The 26,735-nt window shown below is 46.5% G+C and overlaps 1 protein-coding gene across 1 annotated transcript; it reads right to left on the bottom strand.

Annotated features, from left to right (window-relative positions):
• Positions 1-2,048: 2,048 nt before the first annotated feature.
• AHCY (adenosylhomocysteinase) lies at positions 2,049-26,390 on the bottom strand. The gene is made up of 10 exons (XM_041478813.1): positions 26,296-26,390; positions 24,493-24,683; positions 21,722-21,797; positions 19,806-19,958; positions 15,185-15,297; positions 12,331-12,538; positions 11,452-11,539; positions 10,482-10,599; positions 6,044-6,238; positions 2,049-3,029 (listed from the first exon to the last, which is right to left on the bottom strand). Exons 1-10 carry the CDS (start codon positions 26,321-26,323, stop codon positions 2,898-2,900), a joined length of 1,302 nt encoding a protein of 433 aa, XP_041334747.1. The 5' UTR covers positions 26,324-26,390; the 3' UTR covers positions 2,049-2,897.
• Between the last annotated feature and the right edge of the window lie 345 nt (positions 26,391-26,735).

The following is a 26,735-nucleotide window of genomic DNA, read 5'->3' as shown; positions in this document are numbered from 1 at the left end:
CTTCTCCAGGCTGAGCTCCTTTCCAGCTCCCTCAGCTGCTCCTGGGGCTTCAGCTCCTTCCCTGGCTCTGTTCCTTTCCCTGGACACACTCCAGCCCCTCAATATCTTTCTTGTGAGAGGCCCCAAAACGGCCCCCAGGATTTGAGGTGGTGCCTCAGCAGCACCAGCACAGGGGGCAGTCAGTGCCCTGCTCCTGCTGGACAAACCTGGTGCCCCTGGCCTCCCTGCCCACACTTTGGCTGTAATGTGGATTGTACATGTTAAGAAACCAGCAGGGAGTCACAACGTGGAACAACAGCATGTATTTTTTTAAAGGAGATCAGCTGCTACACCAAAGGTCAGGTTTCAAAGTCTTCCATTCATCCTGGAAAGCTTCTGAAATGGAATAATAATCTGTGTAACCCACTGAGGCTGAGCAGCTGTACCTAAAGAATGTGAAGTGCACATAAAAAGGCTGAACAAAAATATTCAACATGCTCCTGGTTGCAGTACCAGTTTCCAAACCACTCTGCTGACAGGTACTGACCACAGCAGTGCTGCAGCTACCAAACCACAACTGCACTGGGAAGGAGGCACAGAAATTCTTCCAGCGATTTTATAGGGCCTGTGTTTGATCTAACCCTCGTCAACAAATAATATAGAAAAATAACATTAATAACATAACAAAAAATAAGCAAAAAATAAATACAAGACCTAATACATATATTCCAAATATAAATTCTGCATTTTATCAAAACAACATAATCCCACATTGCTAACTTGCTCACAACAGTGGATTTTCAGCAGCAAATCAGATTTTCATTGGTTTGGTTAATGAATGCACTGTGCTAGGAAGTCACTGAACAGTTCTCGCTCTCACAGTGGTACTTTAATGCCCTGACCCAGGGCAAAGCAGATGAGATTTTTAGAGGCGGTATGGACACTTCCCTGATTTGTCTATGGAATCATGAAGGTAGTGAAGATGGAACTAGTTCCTTCCCAGATGCACAGAGGGAGAAACCGAAGCAGCCAGCACAGGCTGTAACACAGGAAATTCCAGTTGAATGTACAGAAAAATACTTTCACCAGAGAGTGGTCACATTCTGGGAGAGAAGCCTAAGGAGATGATGTGATTGCCCCAAGACAACTGAAACTCTTCTGGGCAAGTTCATCTCAGCATGGCCCTGGTATGAGAACAGGGATGAACCAAACCTCCGGGTGGCCCTTCCTAATTGAATTTTAGGTACCCATGATCTAAGAGCAGAATTACAGCCTTGCACTTCAGCATAGCAGATTTCAGCTGTGAAATGGGTTGAGAAGCCATTTGAAGCCAAAGCCCAAGTAGTGGAAACTAAGGAATAAGGGTACCAGCTGTCCTTATTTTCCCACTGCATTTGTTCTACCACAGTGACATTTTCCACCATTGTTACTCTGTGCCACAAGCACAAGGTGCACATCACCTACATTTAGATGTGTACTCAACTGCTGTGTGTCTCTTGAAGGATAACCACCATTAATGGAGTCATTTATGGGGCCCCTGTGGGACCCTAATTCAGTTCAAATTGGTGCTTTTTAGAGGTCAATGCAAAACAAAACCATGAAAAAAGCTGAACACCGAGCAACATCTTGTTTACTCATCTCTTTTGTTTCCTCCTCCAACACTTCACACTCCACACCATCCAACTGATCACTGAGGTTTGGGCATGAATCTGAGAATTTCAAGCACTTTGTAACATCATTTCAAACCTTTTATCTTCTCACATCCAGAAACAAGAGGTGGTCCGCAGTGCAATGCTGGACTGAAGAGGATAGTGGCAAGAAAGTTTCCATGGCATATGGAGCTAATTCTGTATGGGCAGAGTGACCATCCTGTAAGATTCAGCCCTTCAAATATTTCCTTTGAAGCAGCTTTTCCCAGCCCCAGCACAAGATGCAGAGCAGCCACAGCAAGGGCTTCTGCCTTCAGGACACCCCATGTGGATACATCAAATATTTTCAGTAGCTTAAAGATCACACAATGGTAAACAAACCCATGGCAAACCCCAAAACATCTCACTGCACAAAACAAGTCAGGCCACAGTCAGATCTTTAATAAAAGCACTTGAAGTCAGTGACAAACATGATACAGCAGCCATGACAAGTCGGAGAAATCAAGTTGGGGGTAGCAGTGTGCTGCTGGTGTCCGCAGAGGACTGAACAAGGCCCCTAAACCAAATTATACCCCTCAGTGGCTCCTCAGCTGCTCACAACACTCTTGAATGCTGCTAAAAGTCTCTTGCCTCACCTCTCCTCAAGCTGGTATGGCAGAAGCACAAAATGGTCTTGGTTCGGACCAAAACCGATGGAGTAAATTAACCCAGGTAAAAGCTCCAGCTCTAATCTCTGAACAGGAGGCAGAGTTGCTTTTATAGCGAGGAGAGCAAGCAACCCATATCCTCCCTATTTCCTCCAGTTTCACAATATGCATTTTACCAGGGCACTGTTGTGGAGAGGGCCTGACACTGCCAGTCTCCTACTAGCATTCACCTGATTGGAGCAGGGCATGGCAAAAGCATCTCCCTGCAGAAACTGTTCCCCACCTCATGGTGAGCCTGTTCAAAGCTGTCAGCCATTTGTGTGGCAAGAGTCCATATTCTTATTTAGCCACCTTCTGTCCTGCTCCCCTTACTGGAGCATTATAAACCAACAAAAGGTGCACAGGATCCTTTTCACTGTAACATTAGCTAAGTAACCAATTCTAATTCCAGGAGTCAGTGATCCTCATCCACTGACAGGGCCCTGAAAGCTCCCTGGTAAGGGAAGGGGTTGTGCAGCACTGAGAGGAAAATGGCAAAAGGCTTGTCCTCAGAAGCCCAGCACACACAAGAGCTTTGGAAGGTTGTATCCCTGCACTTTGGTTTTTGAGTAGTGCCATCTGCTCAGTATCTGTAGTGGTCTGGCTTGAAGGGCCCATCTCTGGACAAGCCCAGGTATTTGGCCTGTTTGTCACTCAGCTTCGTCAGCTTCACACCCAGCTTGTCCAGATGAGCAGCAGCCACAGCTTCATCCAGCTGGTAAACAAAACAATGAGATAAGAACATTAGAACAGAGTTCTATTAGTTCAGGAAGTCAGAGTCCAGAGGGAGAAATGAATATGTGGAAATCAACAGCAGCAACAAGGGGGACTTACACTGACACAGCTTATTTCCTGCCAACGTCCCTCACCTGTCTGAGCACAGACCTGCACTCACATGGAAGAGCCTTGTGCTTTTGAGGGAGTCAGGTTAATTGAGACAAAATTTCATATAATCAAACCCGTTTCAATCCGATTTACATATTCACATCCATCCAGCAAGTATTCACATCCATCCAGCAAGCAAAGAACAAAGATCAAACTCCTCAGATAAAAGAATATCCAGTTTGGTAAAATGATAAAGTCCCAGCTTCCACTACAAAGACACCTGGACATACTACACTGTCATCCTACGATATTATGTAAGTCCTAACACTGGAAAAAAATTCTTGCCCTCTCCAGATATCCCATCTTAGGGGCACATGAATAATGATAATGATTCTGGAATAATTCATTCCAGAATCTCCAGTACAGCGAGACTACTTGTATCCACTGGCACTGTCTTCATGAAGACTAAAACCAAGGTGGGCTGTAGGACACACAGAAAGGCTGATAAAATTTCTCTATCCCAGAAATGTCAGGCAGATGTGTAAACTCAAGAAACTGAAAAATTTATGAAGTTAGAAGGCAGTTAAGTGGTCCAGGAGTAGGTCAAGGAGAATCGGAAAACAAACAGGAGGATGCTGACCAAGCTGCTGTTTCAGAGGGGGATGTACAGCCACAGGGGATATTCAGAGGTAGAAAGGACAGCACATGCAGGGATCAAGGACAAGTCTGACTATCTGTAACTCCTGCAAAAACCAGGCAATCATTGCAGAGGGAACTGATACAAGGTAAGACTAAATCCCAGCAGCACAGAGAAGACCAGCAATATTTCCCTCATAGTAGTTAAGTAGACATGAAAGGCTGCAATATAACCAAAGGGCAGTAGATGAACAAAACAATCAAGGGCCAAACCTGCAGCTTGTGAACCAGCAGGACCTAAATGATTCAAAAACTACTCCTGGATTTCCCCCTCCAAGGGCCTGTGGTAACAAAGCCACTACTCTGAAGTAATGCCATGCCACGAACCAGGTAAAAAGCTCCATGTGCACAAAGGGTAATTCACTGCAACTCAGCCTGCTCACAGTGACCACTGTGGACCTGGCCTCTTGGGAACCAGTACAGCCAAAGGTGACAGGACAAAATCAGAAATCTAAGGGGAAATGGTTGAAATGGTGGCAGTGAACCATGAAATCCATCAAAGAGTCAGGTAAACTGTGAAAGAAAGAAAACCTAAGGGAAAGGTCCATGTTTAGAAGGGAAACAAGTATTTAGCCTACTACATCCTGTCAGGATGCCATGAAACAAAAAAAGGGGGGGGGTCAGAAATTGTATTCTCATCTGGTTGATTAGACTGAGGTGTGAAGCTCTCACAGGTGCATTTCCAGTGAATTTCAGACAGATTCCACCCACTTGAAAAGGAACTGAGTCCCTGACAATTCCCAGATGAGGTTTTCAAGCAGCAGCAGGGATCAATTGTTTCACAGCTGCTTCAACTTGGGGACTTTAAGACTTAGACACAGAGACAGACAAATTTAGACAAAGGTAAGCAGACATTCTCACCTTAAAATCAAAGCTAAGCAGGACAGATTTGGTGCCAAGAACACAGAGACAAGAGTTTTCCTGGATTTCCAGGAACACATGTTGCAGAAACGTGTGCACATTTGTAATGGCCAAAGCAATAGTCTTGCAATCAAAGAAACTGCAGTGTAAGGTACTGGGTAATTGTTAAGTCTTGCATTTAGACCTCAAAGCAATTGCACAGAACCAGGAAAGGCATTAACCCAGAAAATTATCACAGAAAGCTCTTTTGTTGGTTCTGACAAGGTGACTGCTTTATTCTTTGAATAAAGCCCTCTGTGAGGCACAGAGGGTCAAAAGTGTTTTGTCACAGTGGATGAACCTAAGGAGATCACTACCATATGCTCCCCTAACAGGCAAATTCTTATTTAACTGCTCTGGGCATTACTTCTCATTTCTATGTATTTCCAGTTCAAATATGCTTACTAAAAATTGTTATTCAGTGAGAGGATGAAGTCATATTTTATAAGCAACACTGGGATCTATTTTCAATAGAACTGTCAATAAGATTGTTCCTTTGAAGACAAAATTGTGGCAGTTTGCTGATCCACTCCTACACTGCATTTCTAGTATGCTTTGCTTGATCCTTAACTAATGAGTTTGTAAACTGAAGTTCTTCAGGAAACACCTCATCAGTAAGCCCAAACATACACATTCTACTTTCCAAATGGAAAGTATTTTCACGTTTACTCTCACACCTGGTTGTGCTCCAAAAGCAGTAGAATTTTACTCCAGCATCTTTTTCCATGAACCATCTCAAATTCTCAGGCTTGTTTTGGAAAATTAAAACCATGTTAGTTTTCTAAAATGAATATGCAAGCTGTGACATGATCCAGACTTTTCCAAGAACAAAGAATGCAGAGATAAGTTTAAAGGGAGATCTGAGGAAATATGTCATTAATATTTTGTGAAGTTATTAGGACCAGATTGTGATAAGCTCTCTCAGGTGCAAACGGGATCAGGACTCTATCAACAACAGTAAAAGGGATTCAGTTCCACTCCAGCTTCAACTCTGCCCACTACACTTTGCTGCTGGACACGTTTGTAGAAGGAACAAGCTGGCTGGTAGAAGCTCTGCAACTGAGGTACTGAGGCAGCACAGGGCTTCCCAGCCCCTCAGAGAAGTCAAGAAGTGCCTGGATGTTCTGTCACAGTTCTGCACACAAAAGAAAAGCCCATTCACACTCAGCACATCCAAAGCCAAACATCCTTTGAAGGACAGAACCACTTTGCAACAAAAACCCTCAGCAGGGAAATGAGTTCAAGCACCAAAAAAGCCACACCTGAAGTTGCCTTCCCTACCAGCACTGCTGTGAGACTGTCACTCACCTTCTTTGGCAGGAAGTGGACCCCCACGGCATATCTGTCACTGTGGGTCCAGAGCTCTATCTGTGCCAGGACCTGGTTGGTGAAGGAGTTGCTCATGACGAAGCTGGGGTGGCCCATGGCACAGCCCAGGTTGACCAGGCGGCCCTCGGCCAGCAGGATGATGTGGTGGCCGTTGCGCAGGGTGTAGCGATCCACCTGTGGGAGCAGCAGGGCCACATCAGCCACGGGGCAAATCTGGGGGGCCTCCCTGCCCCCTCAGCAACACAGGTATAACAGAGACACCCCTCTCTCCATCCCCTGTGGTTGCAAAGCTTGCAGCAACCCTGGGCCTTCACAGCACACGCATCTTGGCATCTGCTTCATACTTCACCAGCTCTCCAATTCATTCAACCAGCTCTCCAAGTCTCCTGGTTTTTCCACACGCCAGTGTAGTCCCAGCCATCTGTGATGGGAATGTGCTGCTAGCAGTAAATCCCAGTTCATCCACACCCACTGGTCACAACTGGTGTGTGGTGACAGGGAAGAGGGAACACCTCTGCATGCAGCAGTCCAGAGCCTTGGCATCTAACATAGGGAACAGCTGGAGCCCTCAGCCTGCTGAAGGTCCCCTGGAACTGTTCCCACCTCTGCAAGGCCAGTACATACAATAAACAGCTGTCCTGGCTCCTGGTGTACCCTGCTTTGCTCTTGGAGGACCACAGGCATGATCCTTCCCAGTCCACCCTAGGGACAGCAGAATTGCACACAGAATCCAGGCTCAGATGGGCTAAGGAGACAGGGCCCCAGCTGTGAGAGTCCCACACAACTCAGGAGACAGATAATGTCACTGTCCCTCACAACTCAGGAGATAATGTCATTTAGCATGTGCCCCAAATGGTGCTTGGGCCAGACTGGACTCCTGCAATGTTAAACTTAAATCTGCTTCTCCTTTCCACCTCTCCTTAGCTCCTCTCTGCCCTGCCTTCACCCTAGAGGAGCAATAATGAAACACCAACATGGCCCATGAGTCACAAAAATATTCAGTATTGACTGGTATTTATTGCTTACTTCATACCAAGCATTTAGGAGTAGAGCACTTTGGAAATAATTAAAACATAATCAGCAACCAACTTCGACAAAGCCTAATGCTTCAGGCCATTTATCTTCTGCTAGCACAGCAGAGCAACTGTGACAGACTTAAAAGGGTCCTTCCTCACAGCTGTATTTAAACTTCAGAAACTAAAAGTTGTTTAAGTAAAACACAATTTTCAATTTTTTCTTAAAGCTTTAGCCTGTAAGTTAAAAGCCACGTGTGATGAAGCTGTAATTGTAACAATACCCTCTTCTGAAAAAACATCCTCGTGCAGGACTTCAGCAGAGATGCCAAGAGCAAACCAATACAAACGATATTTTCTATAACAGGTATTTTACCTTCAGGCAGGTGGAGGTGTGTGCATTTACCTGCCTGCCCCAGCAATGCTTCAATCACAGCACCATTTTCTGCTTCTCAGGTTCACATGACAGATTATTATGATTTCAGCACAACACATGCAGGCAGTAACCACCTCAAAGAGCAGCCCTAAATCAGCCTTGATTTCTCCTGCCCAAAAGCGCTCAGCAGGTGGGATAAGTTATCCCCCCCTGAGCAGCTGCAGTTGTTATTTTGGATGCCAATTCTCCATTGTGGACCAGCAGTGACAGTGCTCAGTCCACCTAAAAAACGCCATATGGGTCATCACGAGATTATGGGAGGAAGTAACAAAAGAAGGAACCAGATGGGAAGCAGAACATGAAAAATCCTGAAAACAGCTACAGTATTACTTATAACAAAGACTGCATTTACAGACTGAACTACTGAAAGATAGTTGAGCAGTTAAAGTAGCATTTCAGTTTTGAAGTCTGAATTGGGTGATTAGGTGTCAAAATCTTATATCCTCACATAATATCCATACAACTTGCCCCTGGACAGCTGCTGGCTTGTGCATAGAACCCCACACCTTCAGCAACCTGTGCTAACAGGAGTCATTCAATGCACAGGGGAACAAAGAAAATGTAAAATTAATGCACAGAAATAAATACAAAATAGTAGTGGTACCAGCAGAGGCTTAAGTCAGTACTGTGGAAACACATCTCATATACAGGCAGACAAAACAGGCTGATTTGTAAACTCAGTAAATTGCTCCAGAAGTAGAATTCAATTTATCCAAGCAATAAGCTCTTCTCCACACTTAGACAAATGCCTCCTCCTTTTTCCCGTTGGAATTTACATGGCTCTGGACTTTCTGGCTGCTTTGCACTTCCCTTCACATTATATGGGAATAATTTACAAGTCAAAGTTCATTGACATTGACCTTTCCTTGCCCTCTCGAGTTGAGTTTGTGCTGCAGGTCAGTCTCTGATACTCAAGACACCGCATGAGCAGGGCTGCAGTGCAAACCCAGAGCCAAACCAACCTGCCAGCTTTTCAGTAATTAAGCCTATTTCCTCCTTACCTGTCCTCTGAAAGCAACACATCAGTCACAATGGCACAGTAAGATGTTTTTCTTATTAAAGATTTCTTAAATCAGCCCAGCACTGGTATTGAAACTGGACACAGTCCCAGTTACTTTGTACCTCCAGCTGAAGTTAACCACCCTCAGCCCTGGCATTAATCCTCTCATCAAGAGAGATGTTCCTCATAGAAAGTCAGGAATTTTTGCTTTTGTACTATGTTCCCCTCTCTGGTTCAGGACACAGAAAAGAAGCTGCCAAGTTTTATTAAAAATCTGAATATTTAGAAAGTTAGATTTCTTCAGCATTAATCCATATGGACAACCCTGACCCCAATTCCATCCTTTTCAAAAGGCAATTTTAGGGTTTTTTTTTAAACCAGAAACTTGTTACAATTTTCATACCTGGGACCACACTGTACTTACTGCATTCTGTCATCTATGCCAGACTGGCACCTCAAAGCAAAGCATTTAAAAAGGGTTTTACTACCTCTGTGCAGGGAGTTTGTATGGTGCCATATTAACATCCAATTAAATCTTCAACAGTGTTTATTCTTCAATCAGTCCAAGGTTTAGTTTTAAAACAACATGAGCTAGCGGAAAGCAGGCAGGTACCTGTGGGCTCCTCTAGGAGAAGAGCTGCTGAGCAGTCAGCTCCACTAAGGCCATAGGCAAGAACAAACCTGAACACAGTGAGAACTTGAGGGTATAACTCCAGACCTGGTTAAGGCCATGCAAAATGACCCAACATACCTTTCCCAAGTGCTTAGTAAGACTTTGATGTAGGTGGCCAATAAGCCACAGGGGAGTTATGAAAATTGGAAGGGCAGATAGAGATCTGAGAAGTACATTTGAGCATGGTGTTATTAACAAGTACAAAACCTGTCCCAAAATCCAGCTATTAGCAAGGACACTCTCTCTTCAAAAGGTAACCTCACCAAGTCCCTCACCAAGTCAGATAAAGCTTGGTTTGCTTTATGGTTCTCACTCAATGCTGGTGTGACAAAACAGTTTTGATCTAGTTCAGTTTTGTTTCTCTGCTTTAAGACACGCAGTTGAAAAGCTGAAATTTTCAGATTCTGATTTTCCTTGTGGAGCTACAACCATAGCTTAAAGCAAATACATGGCAGGCATGCAAGCTGAGCAAGGGTAAAACATCCTGCCTGGTCTGCCCATGCAGGTTTCTAAAATGAAGCGACCAAGCCTGGAAGAGAAACCCAAGTTTGGCATAGCACCAGGCAGGCTTTCCCGAGTCTTCAATTTCAGAGTAGATTAAAAAAACACACCACACTTTGAAGACAAAGAGGTGTGAGTTTTTTCAAACTCTGACAGAATCCTGAAAGTCATTCCATTGAGATTCCCTTAGGACCATGACTGTTCTGCTGCAGAGCAGTGCATGAGCAAACGAGCTCATGAGCTACATGAGCTCCACAATAGGAGATTCAGGTCAAGCACCAGGCAATCTATAGGCTCTGCTCTTAAAGTTTTATAGGGTGTCTAATGGTCTGCTCTGTATTGATCATCTACCTTGCTTTTAGAAGCTGAGCTATGGCATTGTTTTCAGCTCAGGGCTATCAAAGCAAGTACATTTGCATACCCCCTGCCCATGCCCTAAACATCAAAGCTGAATGGACTTGATGCAATTAATTGTCTCTACAACCAGCACTAAGAATAGGCTCCTGTCTCTCAAGGAAGTGGGAACACATGGAGAAAGATGTACACATACCAGGCACCTCTCCCCAGAGATCACCAAGAGGGCCTTGGGCACTGGCTGGAAACAATGCCAGCCCAAGACTATCATGTGCAGCTCGTCCCAGGTTAGCAGAATCTGCATTCTGACCAGAGCAACAGTGGCTTCCAACAAAGCTGGAAACACCAAAGAACCTGAAGAGAAATACTCTCTAGAAATGGACACTGAGTAGCTACCGTTTTTTTTTCCAGCAGGAGAGTCTGTGGAAAGGTTGCCTCACCTGAGGTTTGATATTCACTGCCTCCACTGCATTGTCATTCAGCCACTTGGCATCAACCTCCACATCAAAATGGCCAATATTACACACTATGGCATCATCCTTCATCTGTTCAAAGTGCCTGAAAAAGAAAAAAAGTTGTATCAAAAGTTAATCCACACAGTTTTCTCCCTCAGCAGATCCACAGCCCTGACAAGTGCCCAGCTCAGTAACTGCACTGACTCTCACAAGGTAACCCCTCCAGGCATGGCAAGTCTACTGGAAAAGACTTTCAAGCTTCTAGGGAAGAACATTTCCCAAAGATATAAAAACTTACTGGAGAGAAAGTATTTCCCCACTATGGAAAGTAATAACCTTTTGTTTGATTGGTCAAAACAAATGCCTGCAGTTATTCTCCTTCTTACACAGAAGAAATAATTTTCATGACTTTGAAGTTCCCAGCAGTTTTACATCTCCTCCCACCTAATCTGATCTTGCATTATAACATGTACAGTCATCATGGCAAAGAAAGGAAGGAGTCTGTGTGGAGCTGGGGCTATAAACTGAGATCTAAGAAGCAGTAACCAAACACTTCAGGGCAGTACACTGAGAATAAGCTGGTTTCAGCTGCTGATACGCACCCACAGATGGAATCATTTTCAACCTTTAACTGCCGACTCTCCTGTTCACATTTGTCTGGCCTAACACAGAATTCAGCCCCGATGCCTTCATTCTCCAGAAGTCAATCTATCCCTCTGCATCTTCTGTTTCTCCATCATTACATTCCATAACCAAGGAACAAGTGCAATGTGGCAACATCCAACCAAACTGACCAAAGACTTAATTTCTCACTAAATTAATGCTAAATTCTGATATCCAGAAGTCAGACTGTGTGCTAAGCCTAACCACACTGCTGACAGGTTATAATTGTATTTTAAAGAAGAAATCTAACTGTACAGATATGCTTTCACTAAAGCAAGTGTCTTGGCCATACCTGCCCTGCACAATGTCAGTGCAGCCAGTGGTGGTGACAAAGATGTTGCCCTCTTTGCAGGCCTCCTCCATGGTTGTAACTTCATAACCTGAAAAGAGAGAATGTTACTTCTCTACACAACTACCAACATTTATTAACAAGTGGGACACAATACTAGAAGTAGAAAAGCACAGAGAAAGAATGAGTCAAATGTTTCTGTCCACATCTGGCCTAGACATGATGCAAGGTAGTGGGATAGTGGTCTTGCTAAACACCAACATGGCACAAAAACCATCCCATCCCTCACACTTTCCAAATCGGTGGATCTGTGCATTCAATCTGTGCAGTCTGGCACAGCACTCATGACTGGATTCAGGGGGTCAAATTTGCAAAAAAAGTGTCGCCACAACACCTGCAGTTCTTGGCAGGTATAAACAGAAATGGGATAAACTGGTACCAAGAGGCACAGTTACATGAGGCACCCACAGAGGAGAACAGCTCCAGAGCATGCCCTGAGCTCAGCAGACAGACAGAAAAGACAGAGCATGGCACTGCTCTTCAAAAAACCCATCGAGGGTAAGGCCTGGTGTTTTTTAATGTTTTAATTCCAGTCAAGCCTTATCCCACACTGGAGATTAGAACTGCACAACTCAAAGACAATCCCTCAGACAATCCCACCCCCCACCAATGGTCTTCTAAACACACATTCAAGGTCTCTAGTAACAAACTCTTTCCCTAACTGCAAGGAAAGAATTCCACAGTTAAACTGGATTCAACTGTACCTCAGGAGGGACATGGCTGAAACCCACTGAATCTTTCTTGGCCAGCTCTCATTTACTGCTCTACACTGACATGCAGACCTTGTCAGATGCCCCAGTTCCTGCTCTGCTCAGCTCCCACCTTCCATGGCTGCCTGGAGTGCGTTGATGGGATCAATTTCTGTGATGATGACTCTGGCTCCGAAGCTCCGCAGGGCCTGGGCACAGCCCTTGCCCACATCCCCATATCCTGCCACCACTGCCACCTTTCCAGCAATCATGACATCTGTGGCACGCTTGATGCCATCGATGAGGGACTCTCTGCAGCCATAAAGGTTATCAAACTTGCTCTGAGGGAAAAAACAGAGCAGTTTCAGAACAGATGAAAGCCACTCAAATGAAATTTCCTTCAAGAAAGAAAATGGACTTATGTGCAAGTACTGTGAGAGTCACTTAAATACTTTTGCCACCATGAGGGACAGGAAGCAGACACTCTGGTTTGGAGTTTTTATTTACCCAGTTTCAATCTATGGAATTATATCAGACACAGGCTTCAACATGGTAAGAAGCATTTCATAAATACACTGTATCAACTGACCAGGGCTTGGACTGGCTAAAAACTTCTTAGAGGTAACCTGAGTGTCTTTCACACCAATGTAGGTCTGAGTTCCTAAGCCAGCTGTTCACCAGTTCCCTGCTGCTGTTTATCAGACAATGAACTGAATCAAGTGCCACAGGAAGGCAAAACAGACCAGCAGCATATCATCTTATCTCTGCAAGACACATCCAGCCTGCAGAGCAGCAAGCTGTCCACACCAACCAGGAGCAACTGGTTCTCCCCCCCCCAGAAGATCCAAATTACATCTTTCCACATGAAGAATTACTCTAACACTGTCAGGTTACCTTAACACTGTCACTCACTATTGCTCAGACTTGGAAAAATTCAGCAAGCAGCCATTCACAATAATGGCCACTGCAACCAGGACCCCCTTGGATTTCATCTCCTAATGCCCCATCACACAACATCCTCCTACTGTAACACTGACATTAACAGCCAGACCCTCCAATCAAAAGTGTCCAGCTAGGTCAGACATCAAGTACTACCTCACCCTTTGAACACCTTCCTAAACTCAAACACACCTTGTTGTGCTGATTTTTGTAAGGCTCCTTCTTCTTCTGGAGCCTTTTGTTTTGACCAGGAGGAGGGGCTGTACAAACAGATTTGATTATTTGGGAAGTTACAGAGACCAAGAATTTTTAAAGAAGCTGGCTACTACTGTTGTGCTGTGCTTCCCAAAGAAGCAATACTAAAAAATCTCCATTCATAGCAAAATTCTGGTCTCAAAGCCTGTCCTGGCTTTCTACAGCCTTAGGGCACCAATTCTTCTCACTTTTACTTAACACACCACTGTCTGCTATATGCAATCCTAAGATTAAATTCCCAGAGGCAGCAATCTGGTCTAGTGGAAGGCACACCCACAACACCTGTAGTTCTTCTAAGTATGAACAGAAATGGGATAAACTGCCCATGGCAGAAACTGGGCAAAGTCTAACAAATTACACCTCAGATCCAGAAGTTCCTGACTCAGTGCCTATAACCAGTACCAGATGCATAACTGCCATAAATATATCAGAAAATTGTGTTACCAATCCTTCAAATTCTAGAGCTAGTGCCAGTTGGTATCCCTCTTTCCTAGTCCTGCAGATTTTCCTTGCAGCATGAAGGAAAACAGCATGGTCAGATTTAATTCCTCATCACCAAATTCCCCAGCTGCAGTCAAAGCCTTCCAGGTGTCTGCACATTCCCATGCAGGCAAGAGCAGAGTGTTGGATGCAGACATCTGCCCCACCCAAAACACATCTGAGTGGCAGAGGGGAAGAACAGAGCTGGCTGCTGTGCCTGCCTTCTCTCTCCAAATGTTAGCACAGGAACCTGGCACCAACTGGAAATATCAAACTGGGAGAGCAGAATTTGTCAGCTCAGTTGCACATTTTCCCAGAGATCTGTAATTGTAGTTAGTACAAGTCTTGTACTGTATAAATACCAAAGAGTACTTGAAAACAAGCACTTGCTTGGCATTAGAATCCCAAATCCCCTCAAGAGGCTTTGTTAGAAACATCTGAATTTCCAAGTCTACTAAAAAGTATTAACAATTATTATGCAAGCAGTACAAATCTGGGTGAAAAGGATGTGAAGAACTTCTTTCAACATTAACTGGATTCCAGCCCACTACCTATGAAGCGTCAGGTGCATCTTAGTGAGCAGAAAGGAGACAGCAAACTGCAGAGAAGGCAGGCCAAACATGAGAACTGCCAACCCAACAGGATAATGTCTGTATGAGAACTTGAAATAGAGTCAGTAACTAGATTTAAAAAACATCAAGATGCATAAACCTTTAGTACACTTTTAATTCCCACTATAACTCATCTGCAGCCAAAAAGCACCATCACCCTTTAAAAACCATTCCACTTCATTCTCAATTCACCAGGGTTTATCTTGAAAGCAGTACTAAAGCTAAGCAAGGGATAAATATCTCCCTCCTGCTCTCTTCTTTTGCATCTGCTGCTCACAGAGATCAGCCACAGGCTGACCACCCAACCTTTACCAGCACAAGCTCAAGGAGGTCACACTCTCTTTTCCAGCTGGTATCTGACACCTACCTGGCAGCTTTAAGCTACTCAGAGTAAGGACAGCCTCCTTGCCACAGGTACTGACTGTGCCCAGGAGTCATCTCCAAAAGTGTGTTCACATTATAAAACAGCAGAAGAATGGATGTCCTTACAAAAAGTCCATACAAAAAGCCCCCTGATGTCCTGCCAACAGGGCATTTACAATGACATCAAGGGCTCACTTTTAGGATATGGTGGAAATCTCTTTTCAGAACCAGATCAGGAGAAGCTCAGTAAGAGAAGGAATACTTTTATGGCAATGACAACATCCCAACACCAAGCTGGTCAGAAAGCAGAACACTGCAGAAGGGCTCTGTCTGTACTACCTTGGTGACAGAGTCATTCACATTGATAGCTGGCACTTTCAGGGTCCCATTGGCCTTCATCTTGTACAGGTTGTGAACCCCAGTGGTTGTCTCTTCTGAAACACCTCTAATTCCTGTGGGAAGAGTCAAAGTATTCACCTTAGTTGGAGTCAACACTGTTCAAATCAGGCCATCCAGCTGCTGGGAGCACCCCCCAGAGGCTTAAGTTAAACCATCCCTTGGCAGAGAGCAGGGAAGGGTTGAAAACCCTCAAACTGCAGGAACACCAGAAGTACTTCAGAGCCACACACCTCCGCACCTGCCGGTGCTGTGCCCGCCCGGATCCCGGGGAAGGCAGGCGGGTGCTTTGCTGCAGCGTCTCGGGGTTGGTTTACCCGGGGGAACAGGATCGGGGCCCGGGGGGAGCGGAGACAGGATCGGATCGGGGCCCGGGGGGCAAAAGCCGCGGCCTCAGCACCGGCCCGGCCCGGCCGCGCTCCGCGGCGCCGCAGCGCCCTCTGCTGGCAGCCCGGGGCGCCCCTCAGCGCAGCCCGCACGGACGCACAGAACGTCCTGGGCTGGGAGGGACCCCCAGGATCACCAGCCCAGCCCCAGCCCTGCCCAGAGCCCCCAACAACCCCAGCCTGGGCACCCCTGGCAGCGCTGTCCCAGCGCTCCTGGAGCTCTGCCAGCCTCGGGGCCGTGCCCATTCCCTGGAGAGCCTGGGCAGTGCCAGCCATTCCCTGAAATCCTGTCACTGGTCAGAGAAGAGATCATTGTTTTCCTCTTCCCCTCACAAGGAAGCTGTAACTGCAATGAGCTCTCCCCTCAGTCTCCTTCAGCTGAACACCTCAGCTACTCCTTATATGGCTTCCTCTCAAGGTCCTTCATCATCCTTGTGTCCCGCCTTTGGACACTCTCTAATAGTTTAACATTCTTGTTACATTGTGGTGACCAAAATCACACAATTCAAGGTGAGGCTGCCAAGCCCACAGCAGGGCAGGCCAATCCCCCTCCCTTGACCAACTGATGATGCCACCCATGACTCAACTGGTCCTCCTGGCTCCAGGGTACTGCTCACTCACAGATGCCAAGTCTGGTCCAAATCCATCCTCACTCCTCAAAAAAATCCAGCTGTGAGCTGGTCCAAGCCCAGGCAGGAAACTCTGAGAGCAATTCAACATGGTTTTCACAACAGAATTCTGACACCCCAGTGGAGCCTGAGACTGAGCCGTGAGACCTTCCCGTTGCTCCACAGACCACTCTGTAGCACATGAAGGAAATGAGACCAACAGCACTAGAAGGGAAAAGGCTGATTAACTGGAGAAGGCTCCAGAGAGCTCACTGCAGCTTTTTAATACTTTAAGTGGGCTTACAAGATGTGGACACACTGTTTAGCAACTGTGTCCTGTTGCAACAGGACAAGGGGGAATGGTTTTAAATTGAAAGAGGATGATTCAGACTAGATATAAGGTACCTTTTTTTTTTTTTCAATGAGGGTGGAATAGGCTGCCCTGAGAAGTGCTCTAGGTCCCATCCCTGGGAATGTTCAAAGCGCCCAGAGCAACCCGAGTTGAAGATGTCCTGCCCATTGCAGGCAGGTTGGACTAGATACCCTTTAAAAGGTCCCTCCCAACCCAAATCATCCTGTGATTAGGCTGACTGACCCCCACCACTTCTATCTCACCACACAGCCCCCGACAGCCCCACTCCCCTGATGGTCACCTGCTGAGGGAATGCATTCAGGCTTTGGCATATTTAGGGCTTGCTTAGAGGAGAAGGAAGAGTTTAAAGTTCACAATGTAGTAGTCTTGCACACCGTGAAATGGAGGATCTGTAGACAGTCTCCCAAAAGCATCAGTTTCCAGAACAACTGCCTGGATCACGGACAGTCATCCCCTTGAAGAAAAGCTTTTGGAGGTCACAGCAGGAACCTCCAGTTCAAACCTGCCCTCTCTCTTCTTGTGCATCTGGCAAACAAGAGACAGACTTCCGATCCTTCAAAGGCTCCCCAGGTGAGAGTCTTGAATTTAGCAGATTGTCTTTCCACAGCACTAAGCAGACCTCACATTCTGTATGCCAACAGCTTCCCCTCCCTGGAGGAACACCAGCGCTGCCCCAGGTGCCACTCACAGCTGGTCTAAACCACTCTGCAGCTGCCCCAAGTGCTGCCTACACCACTCATGGTTAATGCCTGACTGACTGGAGAGCAGAGAAGGGCCTGCACCAAGGACAAGTTTGAATGAAACTGACACAACCTTGCTAAATGCTCAGACGTGTATTTGTCACCTGAGCAATGAGCAAGTCTGATCAATGAATCACAAACAAGACAGTCTTCCCCACACAGGTCTTTTGCACAGATGACTTTCCCCATTGGTCAGTTCTTGTTTCCCTGCTTTCTTTCTTTATCTTGGTATTAAGGGCTTTTGGCTTAATGGAATAAGCCAACAGTACAAAGGCCACTCTGCCCTCTAACTGCAAGCACACTTCAGGAGAGAGGAAGCTTACTGAGCAGCTCCACATACACATTTAACTCATCTCCTAGTTGAAGGAATACCACTTTCAACTGTTAGCTGCACACTTGGACTGAACTATTTAAATTAGAAGCAGCTGAGGCATGGAAGACAATTCCCTCTGAAATTAGACCAGAAAACTTATGCAGCCCTTAAATGGCAAATGGCATTTTCAGCTGCCTCATGCCAAAATGTCTCCCATGTTCACAATCCACACACTGTGCATACTGCCAAGGTCACTCTCATTCCACCTCCACAGATGTCAGATTTCCACAGAAGCCCTTAGGATATATTAGCCTCTGTTAGCTAGAAGATACCAAAATTGGATGCTACACTTCTTCATTTAAACATACTTTGCAGCAAAAGGCTAAGCACAGATCTCAGATTAAGGAGATCAAGACTTTACTCCGTGAGTCCCATTCTGGAAGTTTTTCCGTTTCCAAGGAGCAATGGACTGGAAGGGAAAACAGATCAAGTTTGTCATCCTCTACAGGGATCAGTCTTAGTTCACCGAACTGCTTCAAGAAGCTTTTCAACTACAGCCAATGCAGACAGCCACACATTTTGGGAAGGGAAACACTGACACACTGCATCCTCCCTAGACTTTCTAAAACCCCAGAAGAAGAGTAATTTCTATGAATTTAGGAAGCAAACACTGACAGGGATGTTTTTTGCCAGAAGCAGGCTACGCATGTATGTCAAAATATGAGACAGTTCAAGACCCATTGTCCTACTGCACTATATAATACTGGTCCCTTCTCCACCAGGAGCACAAACCTGCAAGAGGGTGAAAAGGGCTGGAGAGGAGAAAGAAGTACAACAGGAGGGCTGAAAGTATGAAAGGAGCTCAGCTCAAGTACCTCTGGAAACAGACACCAATCAAGGTGTACATGGTAGGGAAACAACCCTGCAAAACAGAGAATGAACATGGGAAATGCTTTCTTTGGCCTCTGGCAACACCAGGAAGACAGAGAGGGATGACCAATTGTATTCCTGGGCATCAAACATGGGAAAAGCAAGAGGTCATGCATGTCACAAAGAGGCAACCCAGGAAGCACCAGACCTTTGATGGAAGAGAGGCTGAGCAAAGACCAATGAAAACCTTTCATCACAGTTTAAATAACACAAAGATGTTGAGTGTTGGATTATGAGTGACATCAGGCTGAGGATGAAGGACAAAGTGAGGCTTGTCACAGAGAAAGTTTCCCTCTTCCTGGTGCCCCTACATGCAGCAGCACATGGATGAAGGGCAGAGACCCAAACTCCCCACAAACAGCCCTATTCACAGCCTGCCACCTTCAGATTTTTTCCTATCTTCTTACTATAGCAGAGCACCGGTCAGAGGAGAGCTGATCCAGCAGGCTTCTACAGCAACCTCCCCTCTACAAAAGCACCAACACACCCCACTGTATCACCCAATTTCCTTCAGATCTCAGATCAAACATGCCCCTTAACAACCCTGGGCACACGTCTTGCTGCAGCACAGCTGATGGGCACTGGCAGAGCTAAGGGGAGTCTGTCATACTCACCAGGCACAGATCAGCCTGGTCCTGTCAAATTCCCCCCACATAAATCTTTTACATAAACACATGCTAGCAACACTATACTGATCAGTTTTACTAACTTGCACGGAAGGCAAATCAAAGCAAGAGTTCCTGACTTCATCAGCATCTCCACTGACAAAGTGAAAGAGTATTTAAGGTAGAAAACTGTTAATTTTCCACAGAAGGCTACAGGTGATGATGACTTCATTCAGAACAGCACTAAGATGATGGGTAAGAAATGCATTAATGTAAAATTGCTAATTGCAAACAGACATCGAGCAGTTCTAGAACACAGCCCTCTTCCAGGAAGCTTTTAGCATGACAGCAGAACTAACTAGTGGTTAATTAGTTAGCCCATTCTTAGGTAATGGGCACAGTAAAGTATGGCTAGGACAGGCTCATTGCAGCTACAGAGCAGAGGTGAAAACGGCTCCTGCAGGTAAAAGATTCTGGTCTTGAACTGTAAGGAATTTTCACAGCCTGTTTGTACATGCCTGTCCCTCTTCCCCCACCCCTTTTTACACACTGGCCACCCAAACAGCCTCCCAGGCAGAACTGTGCCTGCCAAAACAAAACACAAGTCACCTTTCAGCAGCTGTGGGTATTTGGTATGAACTAGGTTGGTAAGATCTCCACCATCATCCAGAATCATGTTGAGGGGCTGCCCATCCTTGAAGTACAGGGTCTGCTCGATGCACCACAAGTATTCCTCATCTGTCTCCCCTTTCCAGGCAAACACTGCATGGGAACAAACACAAACCATCAGCCAGTTTCTTACTCAGCACGTAGGGAAGCAGCCAAAGGAAGATTTCATCAGCGGCTCCCAGTAGCAGCTGACAGACAGATGATTATCCGTGCCTGCAGGCCAGCAAGGACATTTGCACTGAAAAACAGACCTCAGAATAATCACTGTTCCAGGTCACAAACATGGTCAAAATTTTGAGACTTCATTGTTCTCCTTATTCTTCTTCCATATTAAAACGGAGAAGACAAAGTAAACTAAAGCAGACTCACATCCACAGCACCCCATTCGTTAGAAATAGCCACTGGACATAATGATAGAGATAAATGAAAACACAACCACAGCATTTTCTAGTGCAGCAGAAAAGAGGGATCAGACTTCAGCATGAGCTACTTCAGCATGAGCTAAGCAGTAGAATATAAACTCTTCACCAACTCTGAGTTTAAATTCTAGTCTCTAGCCCAGCACTAAAATCCAAGCTGAGGTGTCTCATCTGCTCTAATCAGGGTGTATTTCTATGTCGTACAGCCCCAGCAACAGGCTGCCACCACTGGTATGTTGCATCCACTAGGATTTTTCTTTCCAGGCATCTCTACTGTCTTCATGTTATACTCAATCCTCAGAAGTACTCAGCCACTCAAACATGTATTGGGCACATTATTTACACACCCCAACATTTGGCTAAATTGTTGTTTTCATTGTTTACACAGAAAACTGCTTGAGCCGTGAAGAACCAATCACGCAATTGCCTATTCTGAAGTCACGTGTGTCAGGATCTCATATTGAAGCCAAAGGACCTGTATTCCTCCAGGGTCTCATAAATTCAGTATGTGAGGCATAATATTAACAAAAAGAGCAAGTTCCAAAAATAAGGACAATGGGCAATGGTCACACACTTTGACAAACACTCAACCTGTAAATGGTTCTTCAGTTGAGCTTTGGATGTTGAAAGCAGTGAGGAAGACAACCCAATGTCTAAAGAATCCCATATGGCCCTCTGACATTCCACACCAGAGGCAATGCCTGAAGCTGGTAGTGCTAAAGGAGCTGATGAAGGGATCACTTTGTTGCCATAGAATGTGCCACAGTTAGGGAAAGACCTGTGGCAATAATTGATTATAATAGAAATGAGAGATCCCTCCCAAAGCAGACTGCCAGAAACCAAATTTAGCCTCTGCCAACAGCTGGGCTCAGTCCCCAGCACTGAGGATTACATTTCCTTCACCTGAGTTACACAGCAGACAACTTCAAGTATTTATACTGATCCATGAGAAATTGCTCCTTATTGGAACCTAACAGTAACAAGACAGCAGCATCCTGATACAGCACCAAAGGGATATTAGGCAGGAACACATCTGGGCTAATTCAAGCCTAAAAATATCTTGGGTATTGACCCTGCCACTGTGACAGGGCACATGGCAGTTCCTTTACCTTTCCCAATCCCTGTTTAGCACAGAGCTTGCTGGAAAGCACCAAACACATCCAGCTGCACACACCTACACACCACTCCATTTCATCACCCAGCCCATTCTACCATCTTAATGGGATCTAACAGAGCCCAACAGCAGCTTCTGCTGGGAGACCTGTGCACAGGCTGATGCAACACAGCCTAAATCATATGTCCTGGTTTGTAAAAACCACTGCTTCTGATGGGATGTTTCTATCCTCAAGCTTGCTCAGATCTTGATGTGTACAGTTTGATTTAGGAGGAACAGGCAGTACAGCCCAACTCAGCCAAGTCAGAACATGGAAAACTTACCAGGGATACCAGCTTTTGCAATAGCAGCTGCAGCATGGTCCTGAGTGGAGAAAATGTTGCAGCTTGACCATTGTACCTGGAAAACAACCAAGTTTTGTTTGCTGAACAAAGTTCTGAGATATCAGAGACTCTATCAAACACAGGACTTAAAAAGGGAACAAGAGCAGAAAGAAACTAGTGCAGATTCCTGCCTCTTTCAGTAGCTCTACAAAGATAAGGTGAGAACTGGGTGTCTGACTAAGTCAGGGAAAATAATGTCACATGGAGAGAATGTGAATGAGCTTTAGTTGTGCCGTATATTCAGTCATCTCCTTGCTCACAAGCACTTCTCCCAGACAGCCAGAGCATACTCCAGGATCTTCAGGGGTGCCCAAGAGGCATAGGGTGCCCACAGGGTGGGTTTGGGAAGTTTTGGTGAAAAAAGGTCAGATTTTCAGAACAGCCCTTTAGCAAGAGTCCACTGAGGTTATGGACATGCAGCAACACACCTGCTGGCACTCACTAGAGTCAGAAATGCAGCTGAAACATTACACTCAATCCAGGCATTCTCTAAGATTATGCTCACCCACCTCCCACTCTGTGTTCCAGTCATGGAAGCTTTTCCAGCTGAGCTAAGTGTTTTCCTCAGATTTCATAACTAGGCTCAGGCACCTAGAAAAGCAACAGCATGTTGCTGAGTTGCACTGAAAAGGATCTGCAAACCTACTGCAGCTCACAGCACCACATCCCAGAGCCACATAACCTCTGCTCCCCACAGGGCAGACTGGCAGCTATTAGCATGTTCACTGGTTACAGAGCTTGAGTAGAGATCACAATAAGGCACAATCATTCACCCTGTTTTCAGATACTCATCCCACCTGATCAAAAAGTGACATTTTGAAGTAAAGGGTGGAGTAGGAAGCAGCCTACACTACCTACACTTGTCATGAAAACACACCTGGAAGGAGCACAGGAAAACAGAATCCATAACCTAAAGCTGCACCTCCTCACCTGTGTTTTTGCAAGCTCCCCCCATACCAGCAGAGGTGAGTGACATCAGGAGGTGTCATGACATTCAAAGTATACAGAATACCTATATACTGTTTACACTTCAGACTTGATACAGACTTGTGGTAGTGACATAGAGCCTAGAATAACTGGAACACTTGATGGGCTCAGACCCTAGTATTTACACCACTGGTTATGGAAAGGATTATTTTTTGTTACAAATTTTGAGGCACAGAGTATTTATTCTATCCTTATTAACCAGGCCAAAAAATGGACACTAAGGTTATTACGCTGCAATGACCTACATACTCATTACATGGGATATGATTTTATCAGTTTCATTCCCCCCTCCCTGGCACCAAAGTTCTGACAGAACAGGTGAACCAGGGCTGAATCCAAACTCAAATCAAAGCCTAAACTAATCCACAGGCATCAGGACAAGGAGTTAACACAGCAACACAAGCCTTTAAAAGTACAACCACATCTAAGAGAAAACAAGTCTCTGCAGGCACCTCCCTGAGTGACTTGGATAAATCCCATATAACACTGATCTGGGGTTATGCTCAGCTTAAAGCAGCTTGGCAATGTTTAAGTAAAAACACAACTGCCTCCTCAGCCAGCCATACTGGGATGCAGCAACTAAGAGGAGCAGCAAGGAGCTTTCCCAAATTTCAATGGCTACTGCTTCCTTTTAAATCCTGTGGAGGAACAGGAGTTCCTCATGGGGCAGCCGGAACAAAGCCAGGACTGTACCTCCACATCAAGGCTCTCCTTCAGCACTGCACCATTTACAACCACAGGACAGCTCTGAACAGGCTGGGAAACACCTGCACAGCAGCATGTACCTTGCCCAGGCTGACCTGGCAAAGTGTTCATACCTACCTCCTCCTCTCTTTGAGGACACACCTTCACTGCTATGGAGGAAACTCCTCCTTCTCCCAGCACCTTTCAATCAGCATGACACTGCTCAATTCTTAACTGTTCCCAGAGAGTGATCCCACATAGGGCACCTCTGAGCAGGCAAACTGCAGGAAGAAGGAACTTCAGATCATATACATACGTAACAATCCATCAAAATTCCAGTCAGCTTCCTGCTCAGCACACAAGCAATGCAGATTGTGCTCAGATACCTGGCTCTTCTCATGCCCTGTACAGCAAACACTCAGCTGTGAAGTCTGGACTTCATTCAGCAAGTCAGGCATGGGACACAAGGCAGTAAATGGCTTCTAAGTATCTCAGAGTTTAATATGGATGAAAATAACTGGTCCGTAGTCACACAAAAAATTCAGTGGAGATCCCAGCCCTCGGTCCCTGAGCCACAGTGCATCCCTGCTCTTTTCCTGCACAGCTGAAGGGCCAGCATGAGCTCTCAGTAAACTTCATTAGATTTTGCTGACTTTACTAGGGCAGTGTGGGGTTCTTAATACAGGCTAATCTGTGCTGGAGGCAGTCCCTAAAGCTGCAGCATGAGCAGCCAAATCACTGCAAGCCCAAGCACAGCATGGCTGCGTGGGAGCAGCTGTGGGCACTGCCCAGGGCACAACAGGCACTCAAAGCTGCAGGTTGTCCACAGAAAACACACACCCCCCACAGCCCAGAGGTGCTAAGGGCAAGCAACAAGTTTCTTGCTCGAGGAGAGAAGACAATCCGTACATGTGGAGATTGCAGCCTCATCCAAAAAGCACAGACATTTGCCAGGATTCTGTAAGGTGTTACATAAGCAGGAGCAGTGACCTGGCAGAGCGTTACGCAAGAGCTGAGGGAGAAACTCAGAGCCACGTTACCTCAGCCCCCAGCACAATGAGGGTCTCTATGAGCACTGCTGTCTGCACAGTCATGTGGAGGCAGCCAGCGATGCGGGCGCCTTTCAGGGGCTTGGATGCAGAGTACATCTCCCTCATCTTCATCAGCCCTGGCATCTCATTCTCCGCAATCTCAATGGCCTTGCGACCCCAGTCTGCAAGGCTGATGTCAGCTGCAAGAGAAGCAGGACAGGTGTCAGAGTTTGAATAGCTGAGACCTTGGTATCTGTTCACACACTTGTGGGTAGGCACTGGCTGCAACAGCTGAACACCCAGCAACAGCTGGGAGACAGAGTTGCAGAAAAACCAGACCCTATTCCAGTCACTTCCTGGTTCTTTGCTATGGTACACAAGATTAGACCAAACCTAACAGCCCTCTAAAAAACAAGCATGCTACTGCAAAAGGGTATAAATCAACTGTGATCTAGTACACATACATCCTGAGGTCCATGAATTCAGTAAGCCACAGCCTTAAGCACTTTTTATAGACTCTCCCCAAGAGTCCAAAACTTCCTATAGGGACTGACTTCCACAGTATTGACCTGCATGTGGGGAGAGGCTGACTGTAGGGCAGTGGCTTCCCACACTGAGAATGTTCAATAAGAGTGCATCAGGAGCTGAACCCCGCTTAGCTCCCCTCTCCTAATAGCAAAGCTGCAGGTCCTTCCCCCTTGGATCCACAAAAATTATTTTAAGTGACTGTAATTATCTTAGTTACCAGCCTACTTCTACTTTTGTAAAAAGTATCTACAGCAGAAAAGTCCAGCAAAAAATGAGCAAGAGAGATTTCTGACAGGCTTACTGTGTTCACCATGGATGTCCAACCCCAGCCTTAAAAACACAAGGGTCAAGCAGGTAATGCCCAGCTGCATCAACTCTGCAGCACCAGCCAACACAGAGTGTCCTTTTTACTTGGTTTGAGATTCTTTGAGAGATTTCAGAAGTTCACCACTCCATTTAGACCATAATCAGATGCTTTTTTTGTCACCTACCTTGTGAACACAGATTGTTTAGAGCACTGGGGAACACCAGAACTCAGAGTCAGATTGCTGGGTTTAATACAGACACGCTAATTGCATTTTCCTGCAGAACGAAGCCAGGGGCCACTGAAGCTATTGCACGTGCTAGAGCTGACTGGAGCACAGGCTGTACACCACTGGGACTGAAATCTGCCTGCAAACAGGCAAGGAAAGGACCATAGAAACAAATATATCAAGAGGAGGAGGTTTAATCTTACCCCTGTTACGGGCTTGGTAGCTTTACCAGGGCTGCTTTAAAAATATCCTGCAGTATTTTAGGTTCAGAGTCTCTAGAATCTGAGCCTTACACACTAATGTACTCTGAATGAAGCCTCCAAGGAACACGCAACTCTTCATAAAAACTGGGGTTCTTTGTGAAGTTTCAGGTCTACAAGGCAAAACCTTCAGGGCACGTGAGTAAAAGGTCCCAGGATAGGAAATACTTTCACCTTCGGACCTAAGCCTATTCCCGCCAAGGGCTCAGAGCGGCGGGGGAGGGACGGGGCAGCCGGGCCGGGAGAACGGCACAACCGCGAGTGGGAAGCCAGCGGCGCCGCGCCCCCGAGCCCCCTTCCCCCGCGGTGGCCCCCCCAGCGCGCAGGGGGCTCAGGCCCGGCTTCGCCGCGGGCAGGACCCGCCGCCCTCCCCCCCGCGGCCGCATCTAGCGTGGTGCCGCAGCCGCCGAGGCCGCGCTTCCCGCACCGCGCTCGCCCCGGCCCGGGGAAGGTGCCGAGCACAGCGGAGCCGGCCCGGGGCTCGCACTCACCCACTTTGTAGGGCAGTCGGTCCGACATGGTGGAGCTGCGTGGCCGGCGCGCAGGAGGAGGAAGCAGCAGCTCCAGGCGCGCTTTAAGTAGAGGCGGTGCCGCTTGCGTGAGGCGGGGCCGGGCCGCGCTTGGGCGCTGGGCCGGGCCGGCCGCGGGCCCGCCTCCTCTGCGAGCAGCGAGGGCACGGAGTCCGCGGGGCTGGGTTGTTCGCAGAACCTGCCCCCTGGTATGGCCTCTGCCGCAGCTCCAGCCCCGTGCCCGAGTAGGCTCTGGCGGCCGCTGCACCCACCGTTACCGGTGCTAGCACAGGAGCTGATGTATAAATATCTGCAGGGATGGCTCAGAGCATGGACCAGGCTCTGCTCCGTGGGGCCCAGCGATGGGATAAGAGACAATGGGCAGAAGCTGAAGGAAGTTCCGCCTGAACATGAGGAAGAAC

Source organism: Pyrgilauda ruficollis, unplaced genomic scaffold, assembly GCF_017590135.1.
Source record: "Pyrgilauda ruficollis isolate IOZ18807 unplaced genomic scaffold, ASM1759013v1 scaffold46, whole genome shotgun sequence".
Lineage (NCBI taxonomy): Eukaryota > Metazoa > Chordata > Aves > Passeriformes > Passeridae > Pyrgilauda > Pyrgilauda ruficollis.
The sequence above is the reverse complement of the archived record's forward strand: the minus strand, read 5'-3'. Positions and strand labels throughout refer to the sequence as shown.